At 42.8% G+C, this 21,106-nt stretch overlaps 1 protein-coding gene and 1 long non-coding RNA gene across 4 annotated transcripts in view; one reads left to right on the top strand and one right to left on the bottom strand.

Annotated features, from left to right (window-relative positions):
- Positions 1-20,173, bottom strand: part of FAM149A (family with sequence similarity 149 member A) — a 36,183-nt gene extending 16,010 nt beyond the window's left edge. For 2 of the 3 annotated variants that reach the window (XM_083630365.1, XM_083630364.1), the window contains exons 1-5: positions 19,267-20,173; positions 4,707-4,817; positions 3,455-3,587; positions 1,407-1,549; positions 392-517 (exon numbers count right to left, since the gene is read on the bottom strand). In XM_083630365.1, the coding sequence (XP_083486491.1) occupies positions 392-517; positions 1,407-1,549; positions 3,455-3,587; positions 4,707-4,817; positions 19,267-19,703 (950 nt within the window). In that variant the 5' untranslated portion in view covers positions 19,704-20,173. Of the gene's footprint in view, positions 1-391; positions 518-1,406; positions 1,550-3,454; positions 3,588-4,706; positions 4,818-7,151; positions 7,684-19,266 lie in introns of those variants that run through there. The other variant, XM_083630366.1, reaches the window with a different exon arrangement.
- Positions 1-21,106, top strand: part of LOC310770361 — a 334,814-nt gene that overhangs the window by 304,674 nt on the left and 9,034 nt on the right. The gene's annotated exons all lie outside the window — the stretch shown is intronic.

Below are 21,106 nucleotides of genomic sequence, written 5' to 3' on the forward strand. Positions count from 1 at the left end.
GTCTTCCAGTGGCTTTAACCCAGTCAAGAAATCAGAATTTTTCCAGGTAGAAGAAAAACAGGAGGATGTTGTAACTGTGAGAAGCCATGGGATTCTTTTGCTAATCACCTACAACAGGCGCCTGAGCACTGCTTTGCAGACCTATATCCAGGACAAATGTCTCATGTTGCCAATAGTTGTCCAATGTATTATTTAACCAAGAAAATGGCATAATACACAGTATGAGATTTGCATAAAAGATAAAAGCTTAAGAAATAATGGCTGTTCATTTCGCTAAGGCAGTTGCATTCATATTCTGGGAATATGTAAAATGTGCACTAGAGCATTTTAATAGAAAATAATGTCAACCAAACAGAAATAGGAATATGTCTGCATTAAAATAAAAACTTACTCTTTCATACTGCTGGTGATTTCACTCAGGGTAGGTAAGGACCTGGAGTAAACAGAGCTGGCAGTTCTGCCCTGGTAATGCTGAAAGCCCTCATCTTTTGGGAAAATAAGCTGTTTTCCCAAAATCCTGAATAAAATAACAAATATAGGGTTGGCTAATGAAGTGAAAAGAAAATGCAGATACACGCAACACAACCGAACCAATATTCTTTTTTCGAAAAGCACTCTGTAGTATAGGAAGCCAGAACTTTAAATAGTGTAAGTTAATGCCAATCTAATTCCCCCCACCTTTGGGAATAGTAAAGTGTCAATTCTGCTCTATGCCAATGATGGAGTTTTGTTATCTCAAAATAAAATCGGACTTAGGAGAATGCTGGTTAAATTTGGACAGCTGTGTAAAAAAGAACATCTAAAAATTACCGTATTTTTTGCTCTATAAGACTCACTTTTTCCCTCCTAAAAAGTAAGGGGAAATGTGTGTGCGTCTTATGGAGTGAGTGCAGGCTGCGCAGCTATCCCAGAAGCCAGAACAGCAAGAGGGATTGCTGCTTTCACTGCGCAGCGATCCCTCTTGCTGTTCTGGCTTCTGAGATTCAGAATATTTTTTTTCTTGTTTTCCTCCTCCAAAAACTAGGTGCGTCTTGTGGTCTGGTGCGTCTTATAGAGCGAAAAATACGGTAACTATGATAAAAACCAAGGCCACTGTATTTGGCAAGAGGACTACCAAGTCCAGGTGGACTCTAGATGGTCACACCCTTGATCAAGTATTCAGATTTAAATATCTAGGATTACTTATTGATGAGAAGTAATCATGGAAACACCATCTGGAAGCAATTAAGCTAATATCTGGCCGTTCCACTGGGCAGCTATATAGGTTCTTCCATTCAAAGGGTGGGCAGTTAATCAACTCACAAGATGCTCACTACTCAAGCCAACACATAAGAAGCAAATAAAGTGCATATTTGGGTGAAAATGCTTCTAGAAAGAAATTATTTAATCCACATGCATAGACTTGCCTTAGGTGAAGTGATCTGTTAGTCCAATCCTTGCATTCTGCCTTTAGGCTCTCCGTTTGGGAACTCACTTTGCCTTCAAACAACATTTCATCCACATCCCAAAACAGCTGATGAACTCTTTGTGTATTAGCTTTATCAAATTCCTGGGGAATTTTAGGTTAATATTTTCAAATAATTTTTCTATACATGTTTGAAGCTGAATAAAATTACATATTTGTCACTATAGTTATATAGGAAAAGTCACACATCTTTTAAATAGTGTTTTTATTCAGAGATTGGAACTCCACCAAAACAGGTGAGGCTATCCTCCTTTGGTCTGGGGTTGGCCAACTTTCCGAGAGCTACGTTTCACCAAACATGTTACCTGTATCACTCTCTTACACACACTGCCCCGTATACAGCAACATACTACACATACATACACACACTCACTCACTCACTACAAATGCAAGTGCACAGCACACCCTCTCACACATACCATACTCATATGGACATCACATGCACATCACGCACTCAGGCACACTCACCTCCCCCAATCCCAGCACTGTGATAAGAAGAAAGATGAGGATGGGTGAACTATTCTTCTTTATCCCCAGCACACTGCTGTGCTGAAGAAGAAATGACTCCGGTTGGTATTCAACTAGGTTTTACTCACAGAAGACCCAATGAAATGAATGGACCTAATTTAGTCCCGTTCATTCATTTCAGCAGGTCTGCACTGATTAAAATTTAGTTGAATGCCCCACACATCACGGAGCTGGGCTTGCCAGAGAGGTTTGAACCTCTACTCTCTGCCTGGCCCTATGATGCGGTATAAACCACTTCTCCTAGTTCACTGCTGTGATGGGAAGGAAGATGAGGGCTGGCAGGTTAATAACGCAAATGGCTTCACAGGCCTATGAGCCCGGAAGTATGTTACTCCTTCACTATCAAAGTAATTGGGCTCCAAATAGCATGATCTTATGGACAGTAACCTGCATCATTACTGCAGCTAGCACTGCATTCTTTATTTGCAAAGGGAGGAAGAATCACCTGGCACTGCCCCGGGCTGTTAAATTCTTCCTGTCAGTGTTGAAAAGGACTAGTTTGCATGGGCAAAACAGCTTCTACAAAAATGCTTTTGACCATATGAGGAGACGTGTGGTGTGGGGGGCAGGTAGCAGCATGGGGAAAGGAAACATCAACTGTTCAGGTAGGTTTCGGGCAGCAACATCTGCTTCAGGACAGAGGCGCTCAGATTTGGAATTTGAAGCTGTGATCTTAAATTTGCATAGTAGCAAGTTCCTCGAAATGACCTGAGCAAGGTTTACAAGAACGTTTCAAAGTGAAGGTAAAGGAGAATGTGAGAAACAAAACAGATTCATAGCAAAAAAATAAACAGCAGAAGAGGGTAAGGTTAAAGTTGATATAAATGATGAATACTAAAGTAAAATATTTTAATTTAGAGTATAGAAGAGCACTGAGCAGGGCTTTTTTATGCTGGAACTCAGTTCCGGCACCTCTCAGGTGGGCACCATTGCCACTATAAGAGAACAAGGGAGGCGTTCACGGTGATTTCCGGCACCTCTTTTTCTAGACAAGTAGTACTGGGACTGAGCATTAAAAAATATTGGTTTAGATCACAGGCCGCTGATCCATGGTATTCAAGACTACAGCTCTCATCTTCTAAGACCACTGACCATGCTGGCTTTGGTTGTCCAACAACATCTGGAGGGTCAGAGATTAGCTACCCCTGATCTAAATCAACCATATTTGCACCTAGCTAATCAAGATGACAGCACTGAAAGCAGCATGCAAGGCAGAAACAGTGTTCAGTAAGGAAGGTAAACAATAGTTTAGCAAGCCTGGATTATTCCATGCAAAACAACGTTAAGTCTCAGTATAGTCAAGGAAGTCATCAAGCGGAAAACTAGTTTCTAACGTAGCTGAGTATAAAAATTGACCTTGATTTCCAGCTAAGTGCAGTGGAGGACAGGACATAATATAGGCAAATAAAGATTTTTTTTCAGGAGAGGATACACAAAACCTGTTAATAAATGCTAACATACATCATCTCTCCAGGAGTAAACAGAGCTTCTTTCAGTAGATGGGCCAGTGGTGCAACTCTGAATCCCAGACCAAGAATTATTCAAGTCTGTTGGTGTTGTCCGTCTGCTTGATGAAAGTGATGAAACAGAGACACTGTGGATGAAAAGAAATTTCAAAAGCAAGTCACGGCATCATGGCTCATTAAGAAAGAAAGCAATTGTGTTTCATTAAGGACTTTGTGGCACCACAAAGACTAACTCCCCACCCCACCCCAGAAAGCCCTAAAGAGCAGCAATAGTAGCTAGCAAATATAAAATGCCATTGACTGACACATGTGGGCAAAAGGTCACTATCTCATTCAAATATACTGGCAAAATTTAAATATGCAATTCCCCGTATAAAATGAAGCTCTGTTTAGCATTAGGGCATGAATGGAAAAACTGTGGCCCTGCAGACCAGCTTCCAATTTCCATCAGCCTTAGCCAGAATGGCTAATGATTAGGGATGATAAGAACTGCATTCCAACAATCACAAGACTCTTTATGATTCTGTTCGACTTCCGAAACGTTTAACAACTGAAGATCAAAGGTTGGTCAGCAAAGTCAATGGAGAAAAAAGAAAAAAACTCCCCTGTTCAGCTTCCGAAAATCATTAAAAACCGGAGCAGTTACTTCTGGGTTTTCAGCATTTGGGAGCCAAAACGTTCCAAAATGGAGGCATTTGGGAACCAAGGTTTGACTGCACTTAGTTTCCTAGGTGGGGGGGGGGGGTTGTTGCAAAACCTTGCTAACAAATCTTTCATGTGTAGAAGATTTGCACTACTCTCCTTTTAGACCATTGTTCTGGCCCATTCTTCTTCCTTAAAGTAACCTTGAGCATTCTTTCCCCACCACAAAATCTTAAAGAAGAATGATTTCAGCAGAAAATGCAAGTCACAATACCAAAAACTAACTAGGATTCAAACATCTACTTGGGCTCATAAAAGGAAATTGCGCTATCCCTAAAGAACTTACAACCTTTCCCCCCCCTCCACTAAAAGCTGAATGCCACACTACAAACTACTTTTGAAATCCCCCAGTTTCAAATTGCCATGCTATAATGTATATAGGACAGGTGCTGCCCCAGAAATGCTACAATGCTGTGATCTCCAAAATCAATTTCATTCATTCATACACACACACACACACACACACACACACACACTGTTATCTTATTCTTTTACATACTTTTACTTATGTTGTTATTCAAATAATGTCAGACATAAACACATACAATGTATATTTATCAATGGCTTCTTGCACGCTTTTGGTAAAAGGTGCTGGAAGGCCATCCTCACTCCTTCCTTGGAAACAGCGGTCTGCGTCTCCTTTAGATAGTCCTTTTCTGGAAGAAAAGAAGGGGGGAGGGGGGAAAAGAGAAGCCAAATTAATTCAATTTTCTCGTATGTAGTTAAGATTTCAGCTCTTGTCCCCTTCTGCCAACACACATTCTTCCTAATGTCAACTTCACTGTGCAGGAGTCAGATCTCAAAATATATTAAAATTTATAGTCGTAGGTGTCTACAAGTTCCACCTTGAATCCACACAGGCGTGTGTCTCACTGGGTACTTACTTACCTATGGCAGTAATAGGAGACTGGGGTTCACATTTGAATTGGACCCTACATATAAGCATTTAGCATACCAAGTATTCATGGCTACAGAGTGTTCTGCTAATACTGCCTCTTTGGAAGCTGACCATGTGAAAAGCCATGTATTATAGCCTGCACTGAATCACTTATAACATAGGACTTGTATTAGGCAGGAATGTCCCTAGTCAGCAAGAGGGTTTTTTTCTGGAGGGCCACTTTGAGAAGTGAGCAAGAGGCTGAGAGACAGCACCATAACCCCCATCTCTACTCCCTAAACAGACCTACCAGGATGAAAGGTATTCAGTCTGTCAAGGAAATTTGCAGAACACCTTAAACTTTGTGTTTACTGTTAATATGTTACTGCCCTTAGTAGAACTCTGGCAAAAAGAGAGGAAAGAGGCAGACTTCAGGGAAGCTGTCCTGTGATTGCTAGATTCTGTTTATGCCTCTTTTGAACTGCAGGAGTTGTTCTGCATTGACAAAGGTTTAATTTCTTTACATCACCCCTGACTGGGGAAAAGACACCAGCCAACTCCTGTAGCCAGAGCCACTTTTCTGAAAACCTCTTTTTGTATTTATATTTATTACTAGGGGCCATCAGTGCTATTTTTCTAGAAAAATAGGTGCCGGAACTCACCATGAACACCTTCCTGGTTCTCTTAGAATGCCAATGGCATCCACCTGAGAGGTGACGGAACTGAGTTCCTGGTATCTCCCCCTGAAAAAAAGCCCTGGGGATAGTTATGGCCAGTGAGTTCTGGCTGAAAAAAGCCCTGATTTTACCAAATGAAATGGGCTTGGGAAAGGAAATAGTGTTGTGGGAGAGGGTAGAGGAGAGGGGGTATTATTTGGTTGTTTTTTGTTCTTGTTTATATTATGTATTTTGGTTTTTGTCTTGTATTTTTATGTTGCGAACTTCCCTGAGATCTACGGATGAAGAACAGTACACAAATTTAATAAAATCAACAAATAAATAGTTGAAAATTATAAGTTCTCCTCCCCTCCCCGCCTATGCTACGAAGCCACTTAACATATTATAAGAAACAAATCCATGGGTTGGTTTTTTTAAAAGAAAAAAGAAATCCATGCAACAGGGGAGCCAATCACCAGTTTCTTAAGCCCTGTGGATATGCCCCTTCCAGTGAATCACTATTTTTTAGCATGCGCACTTCTGAAAAATAAAATCTTGTGACAGTTAAAAGGAAGTCTCTTTTCTTAAAATACAATAACGTCCAATGTAATACATAATGATTTTCACAACGTCACTATTTAGATGAAAATCTAGGCTGTTTTCTTCCGTGAAGTACAAGTTTGACTATTCATTCACTCATATTATAGTTAATGATCGACAAATTCTTCCAATGAACATTTGAAAGGAAAATCTGGGGCCTGCCACTTCCTTATAAAAGGCATATACTGCTTGGAGGTGGGATAATGAACCTGAAATCATATCCCTGTAATAATATACTTTGTGATAGTAGTACTATATAGGGAGCCCAACAATTTTAAAGTACAGAAAAAGGTATGGAAATACAGCTCCAGAAAGCATGTTAAGCTCTTTCATTCAAAATTACTCCTGCGGATAGGCAAGCACATTGCACTTGTTACCCGTAGGTCGTACAGGGTTTTAAATCAGTACTTGGTTGGGATGGCTCACGCTGTAAACATTTCCCCAAATGTAGCATAGCCCCACTTTAAATTCAATTTGAAATAATAATAAAAATAGAGCATTAAGAATACTGTACAAATGCAATTGAGGGAAGACTATTTTTCCATTGCACCATTAAAATACCATATTTACATTTTAGTATTTCCAGTGTGTTCATTTTCTTCTGCACTGTATTAGGGTGTTTACGCCCCTATGTGGAAATGCAGCATTTACAAGGCACTACAACAGAAACATAGGAGGGGCCACGCAATGCTTTCCCCCCCTTCCCTTCCCTAATTCTGCATAAGGCTAGTGCACATTAAGGCCGAATTTACTGCTCTGAATATGAGTAGGTGGATGAGCAAACGGCCAGAGATCCATGAGCTGAGAATATGCATTTACATTTATACCCTTCTTAAGCCTCATCCCTTCTGACTTACCCTATAATAACCAGCTCTGGCTCCGGTTGTTGCTCACGTTGCTGAGGGTTGGAAGCCGCAGACAAATGGCAGGGGCAACGTACCCCGCTAACAAAGCGCATGAAAAAGCACAGCCGGAGAAGGCTCTCTGTCCCTCCCTCCTCAACAAGCTCTGCTCGCTCCCTTTCACAAACACACAGTGTCGTTTCATTTCAGCACATTGTCCTCCATCTCCCTCTAGGAGAGGTGTGTGTGTGTGCGCGTGTGTGTGTGTGTGTGTAAGAGGGGAGGAGAAAGAAGGGAGATCTTGCAGTACTAAGCTGCTCCCAGAGGCTGTTCCAGCTTTGCTTCTGCCTCATGCTCTGTTCCTAGTGTTTTCAAAGGGCTGCGCTTCCCAGATATAAACACATCTTGTGGAGAACAGCATTACAAAACAGCTGCATTGAAGGGGAAGGGGGAGTGCAATAATGTACAGACAAGCAAAATCTACCAGTTACGTTTTTGCTACAGCGTCTGCAATCTGAAAATGTGTGTCTGACTTGCACAATAATGTACTTCTGTCACAGTGTTGATTCACAATGCATCTGTCTGATGCTGAGAGGACATGGATATCATCTACTACCGTCTAGCTGGAATCATATCCTGAGTCTGTCAGCAAGCAGCTTGAGTAAACAAAGGCAGCAAAACGTTATTTAGCATTATACCGTTATTTAGCATTATGCAGTTTCTCCTGGTGTTCATTCCTTTCTGATCATCCAAAATATAGTGACAACATCTGGACCATGGCACGCATGGGAGAGAGAGAGAAGGGGAAGGGGGGTTGGAGATTCATGATGCATCTTCCTGCAGCCCTTTCATTGGAACAGAGGGGAAGGGTTTATAAAGTCCTGTGTCTGAAATGCCAGATTTCCATCTGAACAGTCATACACACCAGAAAATACAGAAGTGGGGAGATATGGTTCTTTTCAAAATTGTGCAGTTCATACATATTTCCATTCCTTGCAGGTAGGAGAGAGGTAGGGCAGGTAGATGTTACAGTTTAGATGTTAATGTTACAGCTTAGATGCACATCACTGGGGCCTAAAATGGGCATTTGCCTGAGATCAAAACATGTATAATTAGTGCATTCATGTACAGTATTCCCTAATCACAGTCTAAAAATTTTAATGTGCTTAATACATACCCTATTTTCAACGTATTATCACAAATCCACAGAAATGTTGTGGACAACCTGAATGAAATTTAGACCACAATTGAGGAACCCCTGCACTAGGGCAACAGCTATTTGATGCACTTTAAATGCGCAATCCTCAAGTTCTGTTATGCTCTTGAATCCCTCCCACAACATACTGACAGTCTGGAGGCACCATATGCAGAGTTTGCTTGCAACTGACGGAATTATATACCAGTACTATTTTGACAAATGTGGAAGATCACAGTGGGCAACTGCAGAACCTTATTCTAGGCTACTCTAAGGGCAAATGATAGTATTATCAAAAAGAGAGTTCTAGATGTGTAAAAGACTGCTACCTCTACAGGGGCCCACATACCGTATTTTTCGCTCTATAAGACACGCTTTTCCCCTCCTAAAAAGTAAGGGGAACTGTGTGTGCATCTTATGGAGCGAATGCAGGTGGGAGGCTCTGCTCAGCGCTCCCTTTAAAGAGTGAGCGGAGTGTGTGTGTGGCTCTTGGGGGCTTTTCCCCGAGGAGGGAGAAGGGCTCTTTAAAGGGAGTGCGGCTCTTGGGGAAGCCTTAGCCGTGTACAGCCTCTCCCGGGCAGGGGATGAAGGCTCCCCTTGCCCAGGAGAGGCTGCGTGTGGCTATCCCATCGCTGGGCAGTGGTCCCGCTTGCTGTCCTGGCTTCTGGGATTCAGAATATTATTTTTTTTCTTGTTTTCCTCTTCCAAAAACTAGATGCATTTTATGGTCTGGTGCGTCTTATAGAGCAAAAAAATACAGTAGTTGGTGATGTTAGGGGCATGTGAATATACTCAAAACTTTTCCTCTGACTTTTATTTGCCACATGAAAGGAAAAACACATCTACATCTATTTTGCCCCTGTGGTGCAGGTCATATGAAGAGGACAATTTTTGATTGGCAAAATGGCATAGTGGAGAAAAGATTAAATACTCCACCCCTCTGCTGCTACACCAAAAAAACTGGCAGTCTTACCACTACCACCACCCGCCACTGCAGTTAAATTTATTCATTTTTGAAAGCAGCTATAATCCATGCGCTGCTCTGGTTTTGCCAGAAGCGGCTTAGTCATGCTGGCCACATGACCCGGAAAAACTGTCTGTGGACAAACATCGGCTCCCTCGGCCAGTAAAGTGAGATGAGCGCCACAATCCCAGAGTCGTTCACGACTGGACTTAACTGTCAGGGGGCTTCTACCTTTTTATAATCACAGCACTTCAACATCATGCATTGTTTACCCCATTCCATTAGTTTCACGATAGAATAAGTGTTAGCAGCACATCCAAGTAGCACTATCACCCCTGAAGAATTAGGTCCAATCTTAGCTCTTTTATTAGAATGAAATAGAGAATACTACTTGATGCCCCAAAGCTAGAAACAATTTTTTAAAAAAACAACAACAAATCTTTTACTTGGCTTGCTTGGTGGTGCTTAAGCCCATTTCATGAGGAGTGATGCTGGTATATTTTCTATTTCTTCTGCATTTCTGCAGAGGACAGTTTAACTCTACTGCAGAGTTTGTTCAGCCTACTTGTGCTCATGTGTTACATCCTTGCACCATTCCTTTCCCCCAGCCCTGCAATAATACTCCAGGAAGTATTCCATTAACCACTGTTTCCCAGTACATCTGAACCAAGAAATGGAATGTTATCAAGTTTGGAACAAGCCACGAGCAAAATTCAGACTGGTTTAAGATCTTTGCTCCAAGCAAAGTTTCCAGGTTGAGCTACAAAAGGGAAACTACAGTTAAACTATACTTAAACTAAACTATAAATGCCTGACATATGCGCATCCAAACCATGCCATCATGCCTTGAAAATACGTTTTGTTTTTGGCAGCCATGATGAGTTTACACATCACCACTAGATGTCGCCATTAATTAGATTGTTTACACTATAGTAATTCTAGTTTTCTTCCCTTGTCCTGTCTAACTGAAATGAACATACCTTGTCTCTTATTTGTTAACCTTTCACTTATTATGGGCAATTTAGACATTCAAGCAATCTGTCAAATAAGAAACCTATAGAGAGAGGGTTCCTGTCGCGTTTCTTTTTTGTCTCTCTTCCTAGGGTAATATCTTTCCACTCCCACCCCACCCCACCCCCAGCATGCAATTACACCTTTATATTACACAATTCCAGATGCCTTTGTACTTAAACAAAACCAACCTAGCATAGACTATATACAAATTATTAATTCATTCCATAGATTTTAATCCAGTTATGCTACTACAATCAAATTCAAGTTCATCAGATAAATATAATACATTTTTAAAAAAATAATCATAAGCCACTAAATCAAATCCAGAATTCATAAAGAATATAAATATTCATTAATTATGTAAATAGATTCCTTCAGGTCGAAACAAGTCATTCAAGTATTTGTATGGCATTCATGTTTTAATTTTTACTTCCAACATGTTGCTTCAATCAGTTCTAGGACTAGGTTCATCTAACCCATTACCATGCAAATAAATCAGTCATTAAAATATATTTTTAAGTTTGTGTAGCTATTTCCCAAATTAAAATAAAACCCAGCTGTAGAATCAAGTAGCGTATTTTTCGCTCCATAAGAAGCACCTAGTTTTTAGAGGGGGAATGCAAGGAAAAAAGTATTCTTTAAAGGGAGCGCTGAACAGTGCCTGTATGCATCCCAGGCTCTGCTCAGCGCTCCCTTTCACGAGCCGCGTGGAAAGTGTGTGTGGCGCTTACAGGCTTTTCCCCGAGGAGGGAAAAGGGCGGCCTGTCACTGACGGGCTGCCCTTCTCCCTCCTCAAGAGAAAAGCCCCCAAGAGCCGCACACACGCTCCGCAGAGCTCTTTAAAGGGAGCAAGGCTCTTGGGGGCTTTTCCGTGAGGTGGGGGAAGAGAATGAGGGGCTGCCCTCTGTCCCTTCCCCCACCTCCCGCAAGAGCCAGCAAGAGCCGTGCACTCCTCAGGGCAGCGGGATGAAGACTCCCCATGCCCTGAAGAGGCTTTGCGCAACTAAGCCAGAAGCTAGAACAGCAAGAGGGAGCGCTGCGCAGCGATCCCTCTCGCTGTTCTGGCTTCTGGCTTAGCTGCGCAGCCTGCATTCACTCCAAAAGACGCACACACATTTCCCCTTACTTTTTAGGAGCGAAAAAGTGTGTCTTATAGAGCAAAAAATACCTCTATCTCAAACTTTTATTAATTAGCACATCCATCATAACTTGTGTGCAATCCAACCCCTTGTCACTGACTTAATGGAGTAGAAGGACCAGCACACTATTCTACTTGGTGGTGGGAAGCCTTTTTCCCATTTACTCCAGATCTTCTGTTGCTGCCTTCAGAGTTCCTGGGCATTTGTTGTTGTTGTTGTTTAGTCGTGTCCGACTCTTCGTGACCCCATGGACCAGAGCACGCCAGGCACTCCTGTCTTCACTGCCTCCCGCAGTTTTGTCAAACTCATGTTAGTAGCTTCGAAGACACTGTCCAACCATCTCGTCCTCTGTTGTCCCCTTCTCCTTGTGCCCTCAATTTTTCCCAACATCAGGACATTAATTAGCAGCAGATGCTTGTGTGTTGCTCACACCTGTTCCTCATTCCCCCCTCAGCTGAGATGCTAAATTATGCTACTGCAATGTGGATGGGTTCAAAGCATTACCCCAAGATAATCATAGTTCTCCCATAGCCACCACTTAGGATTCCAACAGAAATCAAACATACACTTTCTCTATCTTTCCAGCTTGCAGTTCTTCCAGCTTTTGGCTCACATAACAGGCCTTGTCCTTCCAACTAACTATCTGAGTTGATGCAGGGGCAACCTCACCCAGATCCACTTCCTTTGTTCCTCCCTAATGGCCCATCACTCAGGTGATCACCTCATCAAGAAGCTAGCCTGGCTTATATTTTAACACTTGCAGGTTCCAAGGGTTAGCAAGGTCTCTACATACAGCCTACTTACCCGCACCTCAAACTCATAACAAAAGTTAACTATGATTAGCTATACTTCAGTTCAAAGCAATGACAAACCTAGACAGCATCTTAAAAAGTAGAGACATCACCTTGCTAACAAAGGTCCGTATAGTAAAAGCTATGGTTTTCCCAGTAGTGATGTATGGAAGTGAGAGCTGGACCATAAAGAAGGCTGATCGCCGAAGAATTGATGCTTTTGAATTATGGTGCTGGAGGAGACTCTTGAGAGTCCCATGGACTGCAAGAAGATCAAACGTATCCATTCTTAAGGAAATCAGCCCTGAGTGCTCACTGGAAGGACAGATCGTGAAGCTGAGGCTCCAGGACTTTGGCCACCTCATGAGAAGAGAAGACTCCCTGGAAAAGACCCTGATGTTGGGAAAGATGGAGGGCACAAGGAGAAGGAGACGACAGAGGATGAGATGGTTGGATGGTGTTCTTGAAGCTACCAGCATGAGTTTGATCAAACTGCGGGAGGCAGTGGAGGACAGAAGTGCCTGGCGTGCTCTGGTCCATGGGGTCACGAAGAGTCGGACACGACTAAACGACTAAACAACCACAAAATACTTCAGTTCTGATAGCAGCATATGTATTAAGAAAGAATAGTGTCAATGGGGGAAAATGACTGCAATGTATTTTGTATATAAATAATTTATAACTCAAGAAAAATGCAATCAGCTTAATTAACTGTCACAAAAAGGAGACTAATTAGTGCCTTGGTAGAGGTGTTTTATTTCTTTGGGATCAGATAGGAAGCATTTACTATAACAAGATCAAGTGTCCCTGAAACAGAAGGGATGGAAGGTTGAATAAAAATCTTGGAAATGGTCCATGTGCCTCTAAGAATGGTAAGAATACAATCTCATAACAAGGCACAAGCTGCAGATAGCAATAATCTCTCCATCATATTACTGGTTATATTATATAAGACCTGGTAAACTTCGGTCCCTCCATTATGTGAAGTAAGGTGGGCTGGAATCAGAAGCAGGATCCTTTTGCTATAGTGCCATTTGAATAAAATCTAACTGATGCAACCGGTTAAAAATGTACCACCCTCACTTTTTCTTCATTATTTTAAAATTGCATTTGAGAGTTCTATTTCCTTGATGTGATATTGTCTTCTCCCCAAACATGACTTTTTAGCTATGTGATTCATAGCAATGCCCTCTTAAGCACTTGTAAATTTTGGTCAGAGTAACAAGTTTTATACGCTTGGCTTGGCTACTGAAAATATTTATCATGGTCTTGTTTTATGAAATATGTGCTTTCCCTTGGAAGAAGTTTATTGGAAATGTGTTAGTAGGGCTGTAGTTTGCTGATTATCTTTCTAAAACTGTTTATTTATGGTCCAAGTATGTCAACTTACATCTAATGTAGAGATGTAGGGATTCTGTAGCTACTTTAAGAGAAAAGGCAAGGAAGAAGTTATTACCAGCAGCTCTAAAGAGTATATACCATACTGTTAATCCATACTGGCATGCTGACACAGCTGTTATGTTTTATTTTATTAATGCCAGAAATCAGGTCAGAAAAAAGACAGGAGACCACCACAAAAACTGCTGGGATACAATGAGTTGGCATCAATATCATCTGGATACTCTGTGAAACCTGAATGAACAAATTTTGTCTATTCCAGGCTAATTGCCTAATATAGAAGCAGCCGATATTGTGCTCATCCTCATAAGAACCTTGAAGTACAATTAAAGTGGTTGCTAGACATGAGACTTCAACAGAGGAGTCTGATGCATCTGCTACTCACTCTTGTAATAATGAAGGTATAATGAAAGGCCTTGCTGAGTTTTCTGAAGTGGATTTATTATTCAGTTTCCAATGAATTCCAAGCTGCCCTTGCAAAATAGCACAAGTACATCTCACCACCACTTCCTCCTCCTCTATAATCATTAATAAAAGAAGAATACATTTTAAATCTTCTTGCTGCTGTCAAGAGGATGTGGCTTTCGCCTATATTTTGGAAGCAATATTTTTGGAATATTGTGTTGTTTTTGTTTCTGAACAAAAGGTTTCATTCAGTGCTAGCCCCCCTAAGAGTAAAAATAATAGTAGAAATAATAATAATAATAATAATAATAATAATAATAATAAATTTATACCCCGCTCATCTAGATGTATTGATGTTAATGGACATGCATAACATAGGTTTCAATATACTCTGAATATAACTTAGTTGAATTACAACCCAGTGCTCATTACTAAGCTATGCTTGAGTCTTAGCGACCAGACTCCAGAAATGCATCAGTGAGTTGCCCTTTCCTCTCTCTGGCAACTACCCTTGGCTCTGACCAGCACAAAGATTCTGAGTTCTTTGTGGCCTTGGGATGTAGGAGAGATGTTTGCCATGTCGTCTTCAACAGCCAGGGGAAGAACGGAATTACCCCTCCTCCCTCTTATCTGTAATTCATAGAGAACTTGGGGAAGGGTGTTTTTCTGTTATCACTGGGTCTTTTTGGAAGACAGAATCTTACCTCGCTGACATCTGCAAAAGCTCAGCATAAGGAGAGAAATCACACACCCTTCAGGAGGACTGGGTCGATGGCAACCACAAACAAGGGCTGGCAATGAATAAACCATGCCAAAATCTGTGAATCCCTGTTAGCAACCAAATCAACAAGGCAGAGCTGTTTTGTTCATTACCAGGGAGCATTTACAATTGAAAGCAGAAAAGCTGTGCAAAACATGTCTGTTGAATAGAGGAACGAAACCTCAGGAGTAACATTACCAGAAAAAATGCATGCACACAAGCACATTGTAATCACATCAGCTATACCCATGATGCTCACAACATTTGCTTGCAACTGACTTTCACTCATCAAAACCAAACTTGCTGCATGTCTAGTGGTCTTTGTTTTAATTTTTTTTTACTTTATATTCCACTTTCCTATAAACACTTAATACTGAATACAGTACTCCATAACTTTTGTCAGCAGTGTTTCCCGTGCTTTTTTACAAGGCCTTCCATGCATATGACGAAAATGTGAATTTGTTCACCAATAAGGTCATCCATATTGGAAACCTGTAAATATTGGATAGCAGCAGTCTGTGATCAACCTATAAATCTGGCGAACATGAAGTTATATTTTCCCCTGCATCAGGCACCTGCATCTAATGGCCTAGTTCACAAGTGCATGCAGATCCCTTGATGATGGCTGACTGTCTGAACTGGCTCCACTCTGAAACACTAAATCTGAGGTGACACAAGATGGAAATTTTACCTATGGCATTTGACCTGTGTAGGGTCATTTATACATACAAGTCATCACTTGATGCTTTGAGATTTCAGATGATGCATGTGCAAGCATGAACTGGCCCAATGCCTCCAATAGCTATTTAGAATTAATTCACATAATGGCTTTTGCACATATTTTCAAACTAGGTTAACTACTTCTGCATCTTGAACTAACCTAGTGGGCAAGCAAATGGGTTCATGCGCCAAGATCACCTGCATACATTAACAGCAGTAATTAGAATTTTGCATTTGGCCAATGGCACACCAAGAATCAATCTGGGCATATGGCAAACACATTTCCACAAGTAATCGAAAAAAATCGAATTCAAATGAAACTAACTGGCAATATACTCTCAAAACTTTCATGTGAATTTATGGTTAATTACAATATATCTTAAATTTGAACTGAAGTGCCTGTTGACAAGCTACATTATTTTCTCAGCTTCAGTAAATTGCAAAAGGCCTTTCCAGTTGCTTTTTAACCAGAAAACCCAAGCCCTGCATGCGGACTCTTGGCTGCGGTAAGGCCTGGGTGCTGACCAGATGGACATTTGGCCTGATCCAGCCATGCGTCTCTTATGTTCTCATGAGGCAATGCATTCCACACATGGCTGAATAACAATTGAAATAAATAGCATATTCTGGAGTCTAGGTAAACTTGAATTGGAACTCAGGGTAAGGAGGCTGCAATGATCAATATTTTATTAGGGTGTTTCTTCTAAAAGCTTAAGTGGAAATGTCTAATTAAAAAAATGCTAATGTGAAGGTATAGCCTTTCCTCTTCTAAGAGGCATATCTTATTCCCTCTTATGTATCTTTTTCTTTTCTAAAAGGCAGACAATGCAGGTTCACCACATACCTTCCTAATATGAATAAAATATTTGGTTTGCTATTAAACATATGCAAAGAAACTCAGCATCAAGAGAAGCATGTCTGGAGATGTTAAATACACCTTAGCAAACGTCTGGTAAAACATGTATAGTTGTCATCAGGAGACCCAACTTTTAATGTTAATTAGTGTTGTAGCTGTTAACACTTGCTAGATATATTTATAGATTATATAAATCTGCAAAGATATATTTCCAGGGCTCCGAGTGGAGGGCATTTGCCGTACGGCATGGTTGAGGCTCATCTGGAGAGCCCATCGTACTCCTGCATGGCAAGGGGATGGGATGGCTACCTGACACCCCCTCTCTGGCCACAATGGACCTTTCAGGTATGGGCAGGCAGTACCCACAATGCCAATTGGGAGCAAGGGCATGAGAGCTGTGCTCAGCCTGCCCCTGGCCTATTTAAGGGAGCGGCCAAGTGCAGGCTGCCCTCTTGGTTGACTGTTTAAGGATTTTCTTATTCATCCACCCACCCAGTCTGTTAGGGGCCCGCCCAGTGGAGGAGTGGGTGAGTTGCATATGGACCTTGCTATGGTTTACTCAGATGCCTTATTTGCAGCCAGGGAGAAATTCTCTCCTGCAAGCAAATTGGCTGGCTTGCAGGTTTTCATCTACTTCATAGCAACTGTCACAACTTTAAAGGATAACTAGCCTGTTAGAGGGGTCCTGGAGGGGCGGCTGTCTGGGAATCCGCAGGGAGACCAATGGGCCAATACCCCTCTCCCAATGGTGGCCTATGCAGGTTTGTGACACCTAATCCATGTTGGGGGTGACTCCTCATGGGGCTCCTAAGTTGCCTGATGCTGGATACATGCCCAATGCCTTAGCCAAACCTACTATTTCCCATAATCAATAAAGTTGCGGCCTAATTGAACCCAATATCAGTCTCCTGTGTCCATACATTTAAGCCTCCTTTGCACCAGCCACTAGGGCTGGGTGATATCTGGTTTTCAGCATCGTGATGTATATCAACAGCTAAACATAGTGATATACTGATATATCACAAGGTCTGAAATAAGGATAGAGCTATGTAGCAGCATTGGCTGGCTTCACAGTTTCCCCTGCATTGTGATTTTTACTGGTGTCTGCTCTTGTGATTCATTGCCCGTTGCAGGAGGCAGGGGAGAGCTGAGCCGGCAGAGTTAACAGGGGCTGCAGGAATCGAGAGGAGCACAGGCTGGCTTCACGATTTTTCCCACATTGTGATTTTTGCATAGCACACACACAAACATATCATAATTTGTGATATATCTCCAGGTCAAAAAAACTGAAACCAATATCATGATATGGACTTCAAATCTTTTTTGGACTATATATCGATATATTGCCCAGCCCTATCAGCCACAGTCATCATGCACCTTTGGTGACAATGGGTGCCTCCAAATTCATATGAGGAACATAATACCGCAATAACCATCTAGTTAGATCAGAGCAAAGGGCCCACCTAGACACACCTTCTGTTTCTGACACTGGCCTGTCATAGGCTCCTATGAAGCTCTGTAATGGAACATGAAGGCAACAAGTTTCTCCCATTTGCTCCATGACATGTCAATCAGAAGTCACAGTGCCTCGGGAGAGTGATAGCTCTATGGAGATTGGTCCTGAAACACAAACGCGAGGGTACGCAAGCACAACCTCTAGAGCAATTTCACAAGCAATGTTTTAAAGTCTCTAGTGTATCACTTTTGAAGCTATTGATGCAACAATACAAAATGGAAGCAGGTCATTCTTTAATTTACGAAAAGGTCCATTGACTGGCTTTTTTAATCTGTTGAAAATTGACATTAGTAACTGTGGGCATTTTCAGATATGAAATTAAAAGTACTTTTGAGCTTCACTGCCTTTATCTATATACATGTGTGAATGCTAATAACAGTAGAAAGAAAGTGGATGAGAACTCTTTTTATTCTGAATTTACAGCCTAGCCAATAACTTTTGAAATGTTTTTACATGCGCAGTTAGCGCTCATATGTTGGTCACAGCACACAGAATTTCTCTCCCACATTAAAAGCTTTCATACAGGACACAGGGCAGGAGAGACTGAAAATTGTTTTATATCATATTGCTTCACAGTATGTTGTAGAGCACCTTTTGAGCTATGACTGGCAGGAAGGGTCTATATTTATGTGTAAATGGAAGAAGCTTAAATGCACTGAACATATATAAAAGGAATTCAAAACTCCAAACCAGGAACATACAAAGCACATTTTTTTACAGCTCTATCAATTGCACGTTTACTTGGAAGTAAGTCCCACTGAGTTAAATAGGCCTTACTCCCAAGTAAGTGAACATAGAATGGTATCCATGGGAACTGTGTAGGAAAATATCCTGCAAGTTGGGAACTAGAGTATGAGGTTTATTCAAGATGAACTCGACCACCAGAAAAAATGAGATCTTGCATTTGCAATCTTAGAAATAACTTAAAACCTTTCTCCAATTAACAAAGCTAGCAAATCCCTCACCACCCCCAAAATACAAAGCTGTCTCTCTCAAAATAAAAAGGTCTATACAGCCTCATATACACAGAAAAGCATTTTGCAAAGTGCGCCCGCCCGCCCCCTTGTAACCTGTGATATCAATATTAATACCATTAACCAATTTTATTATGATTATTAATTCACGACGTGGCATATACAGTACTGTATTCTCTTCCCAAACGATGAAGAAGTTACCACCGTCTGTACCTGATCAGAAACGCAGGGAAGCGGAGTTAGTGTCTCCTCGCACCTTAAGGAGAAAATGTATCCCTTGGGAAGGCAACCAGTTGGCCAAGTAGCTACATCCACCCGGAGATTATGTTACCGAGGGTAAAAGGGTCTGCATTTCCCAGGGCGCCCCACCTCGCGGGGTCCCCACGACTCCCACTTGCCTGGGCTCCGCTGCCTCTTCTGGGGGGTCGGCGTCGTGCGCGCCCTCCTCGCCGATGTCGGGCAGAGTGACGAAGAGCAGCTGCTTGCCCGCGGGCGCTGCCCAAGCCCCGGGCTCCCTCGGCAGGGATGGCGCAGCCACCGCCGAGCGCGGAGAGCTGTTGCCTCCGGGGGACTTCGCCGCCGCCGCCGCCCCGCCGGGAGCGCCTCGACTGGCTGCCGCTATGCTAGACGAGCCCCCTGCGGGTTGCAAGGCGGCGGGGCGAGCGGGCAGAGACCCCAGCGGAGGCGGAGGAAGGGGCAGCAGCGCCTTGGGCTGAGGCGCGCTGCTGGGAGAGGAGGCGGCGGCGGCGGTTGGCGAGTAAGGCGGAGACGAAGAGGAAGAGGGCTTGAAGAGTTTGGCAAACACGGTGCCCAAGTCGAGCACCGCCACCTTCATGGTGCCGCCTCCGCCCGGCCCGAGGAGCTTCTCAGCGTCTGAGCGGCAAGAGCGCCGCCGCCGCTTCCCTCAGGGACTCGGGGAGCGAAGGAGCGCCTTCTTTCACTCAGCGGCACGCTCGAGCGACGAGGCGCGAGACTCCGCCGTCAGAAGGCGGGAGAGTCTCCTGGTCTTGCGGCTGCCTGGGGCCTGCCTCGCTCGCTGGTGCCACCGACGGAGGGCGGGAGCGCCCGTTGCTAAGCTAAACAAAAAAGCGAGCGAGGCGCCGGCAATTGGGCACTTAGCAGCAGCAGCTGCTGGAGCAGCCGCGCGCGCCCTCACCGAGTTCGAGGCGTCGGGAAGGAGGCGAGCAGGGAAGGGGCGTGCGCACGTCGGCGCCACAGCTCTGCCAAAACAGAAACCTGCAGGCTTGGGCAGGAAGCCCTGTGGGCCCGCTCTTTATTCCTCCCCTCGTAACGGCAAGCTTTCTCTGGAGGTACTACTTCCTATATATTTTAAAGTATATGCCACATAGTTTCAGCCCGGTGCTGTGTAGACATTTCCTTAGAAGTATGTAAAGCTTGTTGTAAACAAAAATTGCCCTTTTCCCTTATGGGGTATCCAAGAGCCCATATAGAGTCCTTACATAGGTTCCCTATTGGTAGGAGAAAATAACAGAGGCCAACCAGAGAATATTGAGAAGAAAAACAGCCAGTAAGCTTGATCTTTATTGATCTGTTGCAACAAGGCTCCCCTCACCCGCAGGAGAGGAGGAGGAACCCAGAACAATGGTGTGCAAGGCCTTATAAAGACTTTTGAAATTGCCACCCTGTAGATCAAGACCACCCCCAGAAACATCATACATACATCAAAGAAGGGGTGTAACCTAAGACCACCCTCCAGATACATCACATCTACACCTACATCACAAAAAAGGCGGTCCAAAACAGAAATTTGAATGTTGTTTTTCTCCTGTCATTGTTTATCTCCTGTCTGGCAGGTTACTTGATTGGATTGCCTGGGGAGCCTGGCCAGTCTTTTGTAATGATAAATAATTAGTTCCTGGGCCAGGTCACAGGCTCACACCCTATTCATATCTTACATGTGCCCTTAAGACAGGATTTGTGAGGAAAGAGACAATGGGGAGGTTTCCCACTTTGACCTTGCAGAGAAAACATTTGCTCAGTTTAGGAATCAAAATGGTTCCAGGTCAGTCTTCCTGTGCTGATCTATGTATGTGCTTGATTGGTACACTTATGAACATTACCATATATCTAAGACTTCAAAATTCCTATCACAAGCTCCTTGGAGCTCAATAAAAGGCCTAATTCTCACAAGAAGCAAGTGAGGAGGGTCAGCTGTTTCTCCCTTCAGACTGCAGGTGAACGGCTGGGATGTCTGAATATGTTCTTCCCCTTTACAAC

Source organism: Podarcis filfolensis (assembly GCF_964270895.1).
Source record: "Podarcis filfolensis genome assembly, chromosome: 9".
Taxonomy (NCBI): domain Eukaryota; kingdom Metazoa; phylum Chordata; class Lepidosauria; order Squamata; family Lacertidae; genus Podarcis; species Podarcis filfolensis.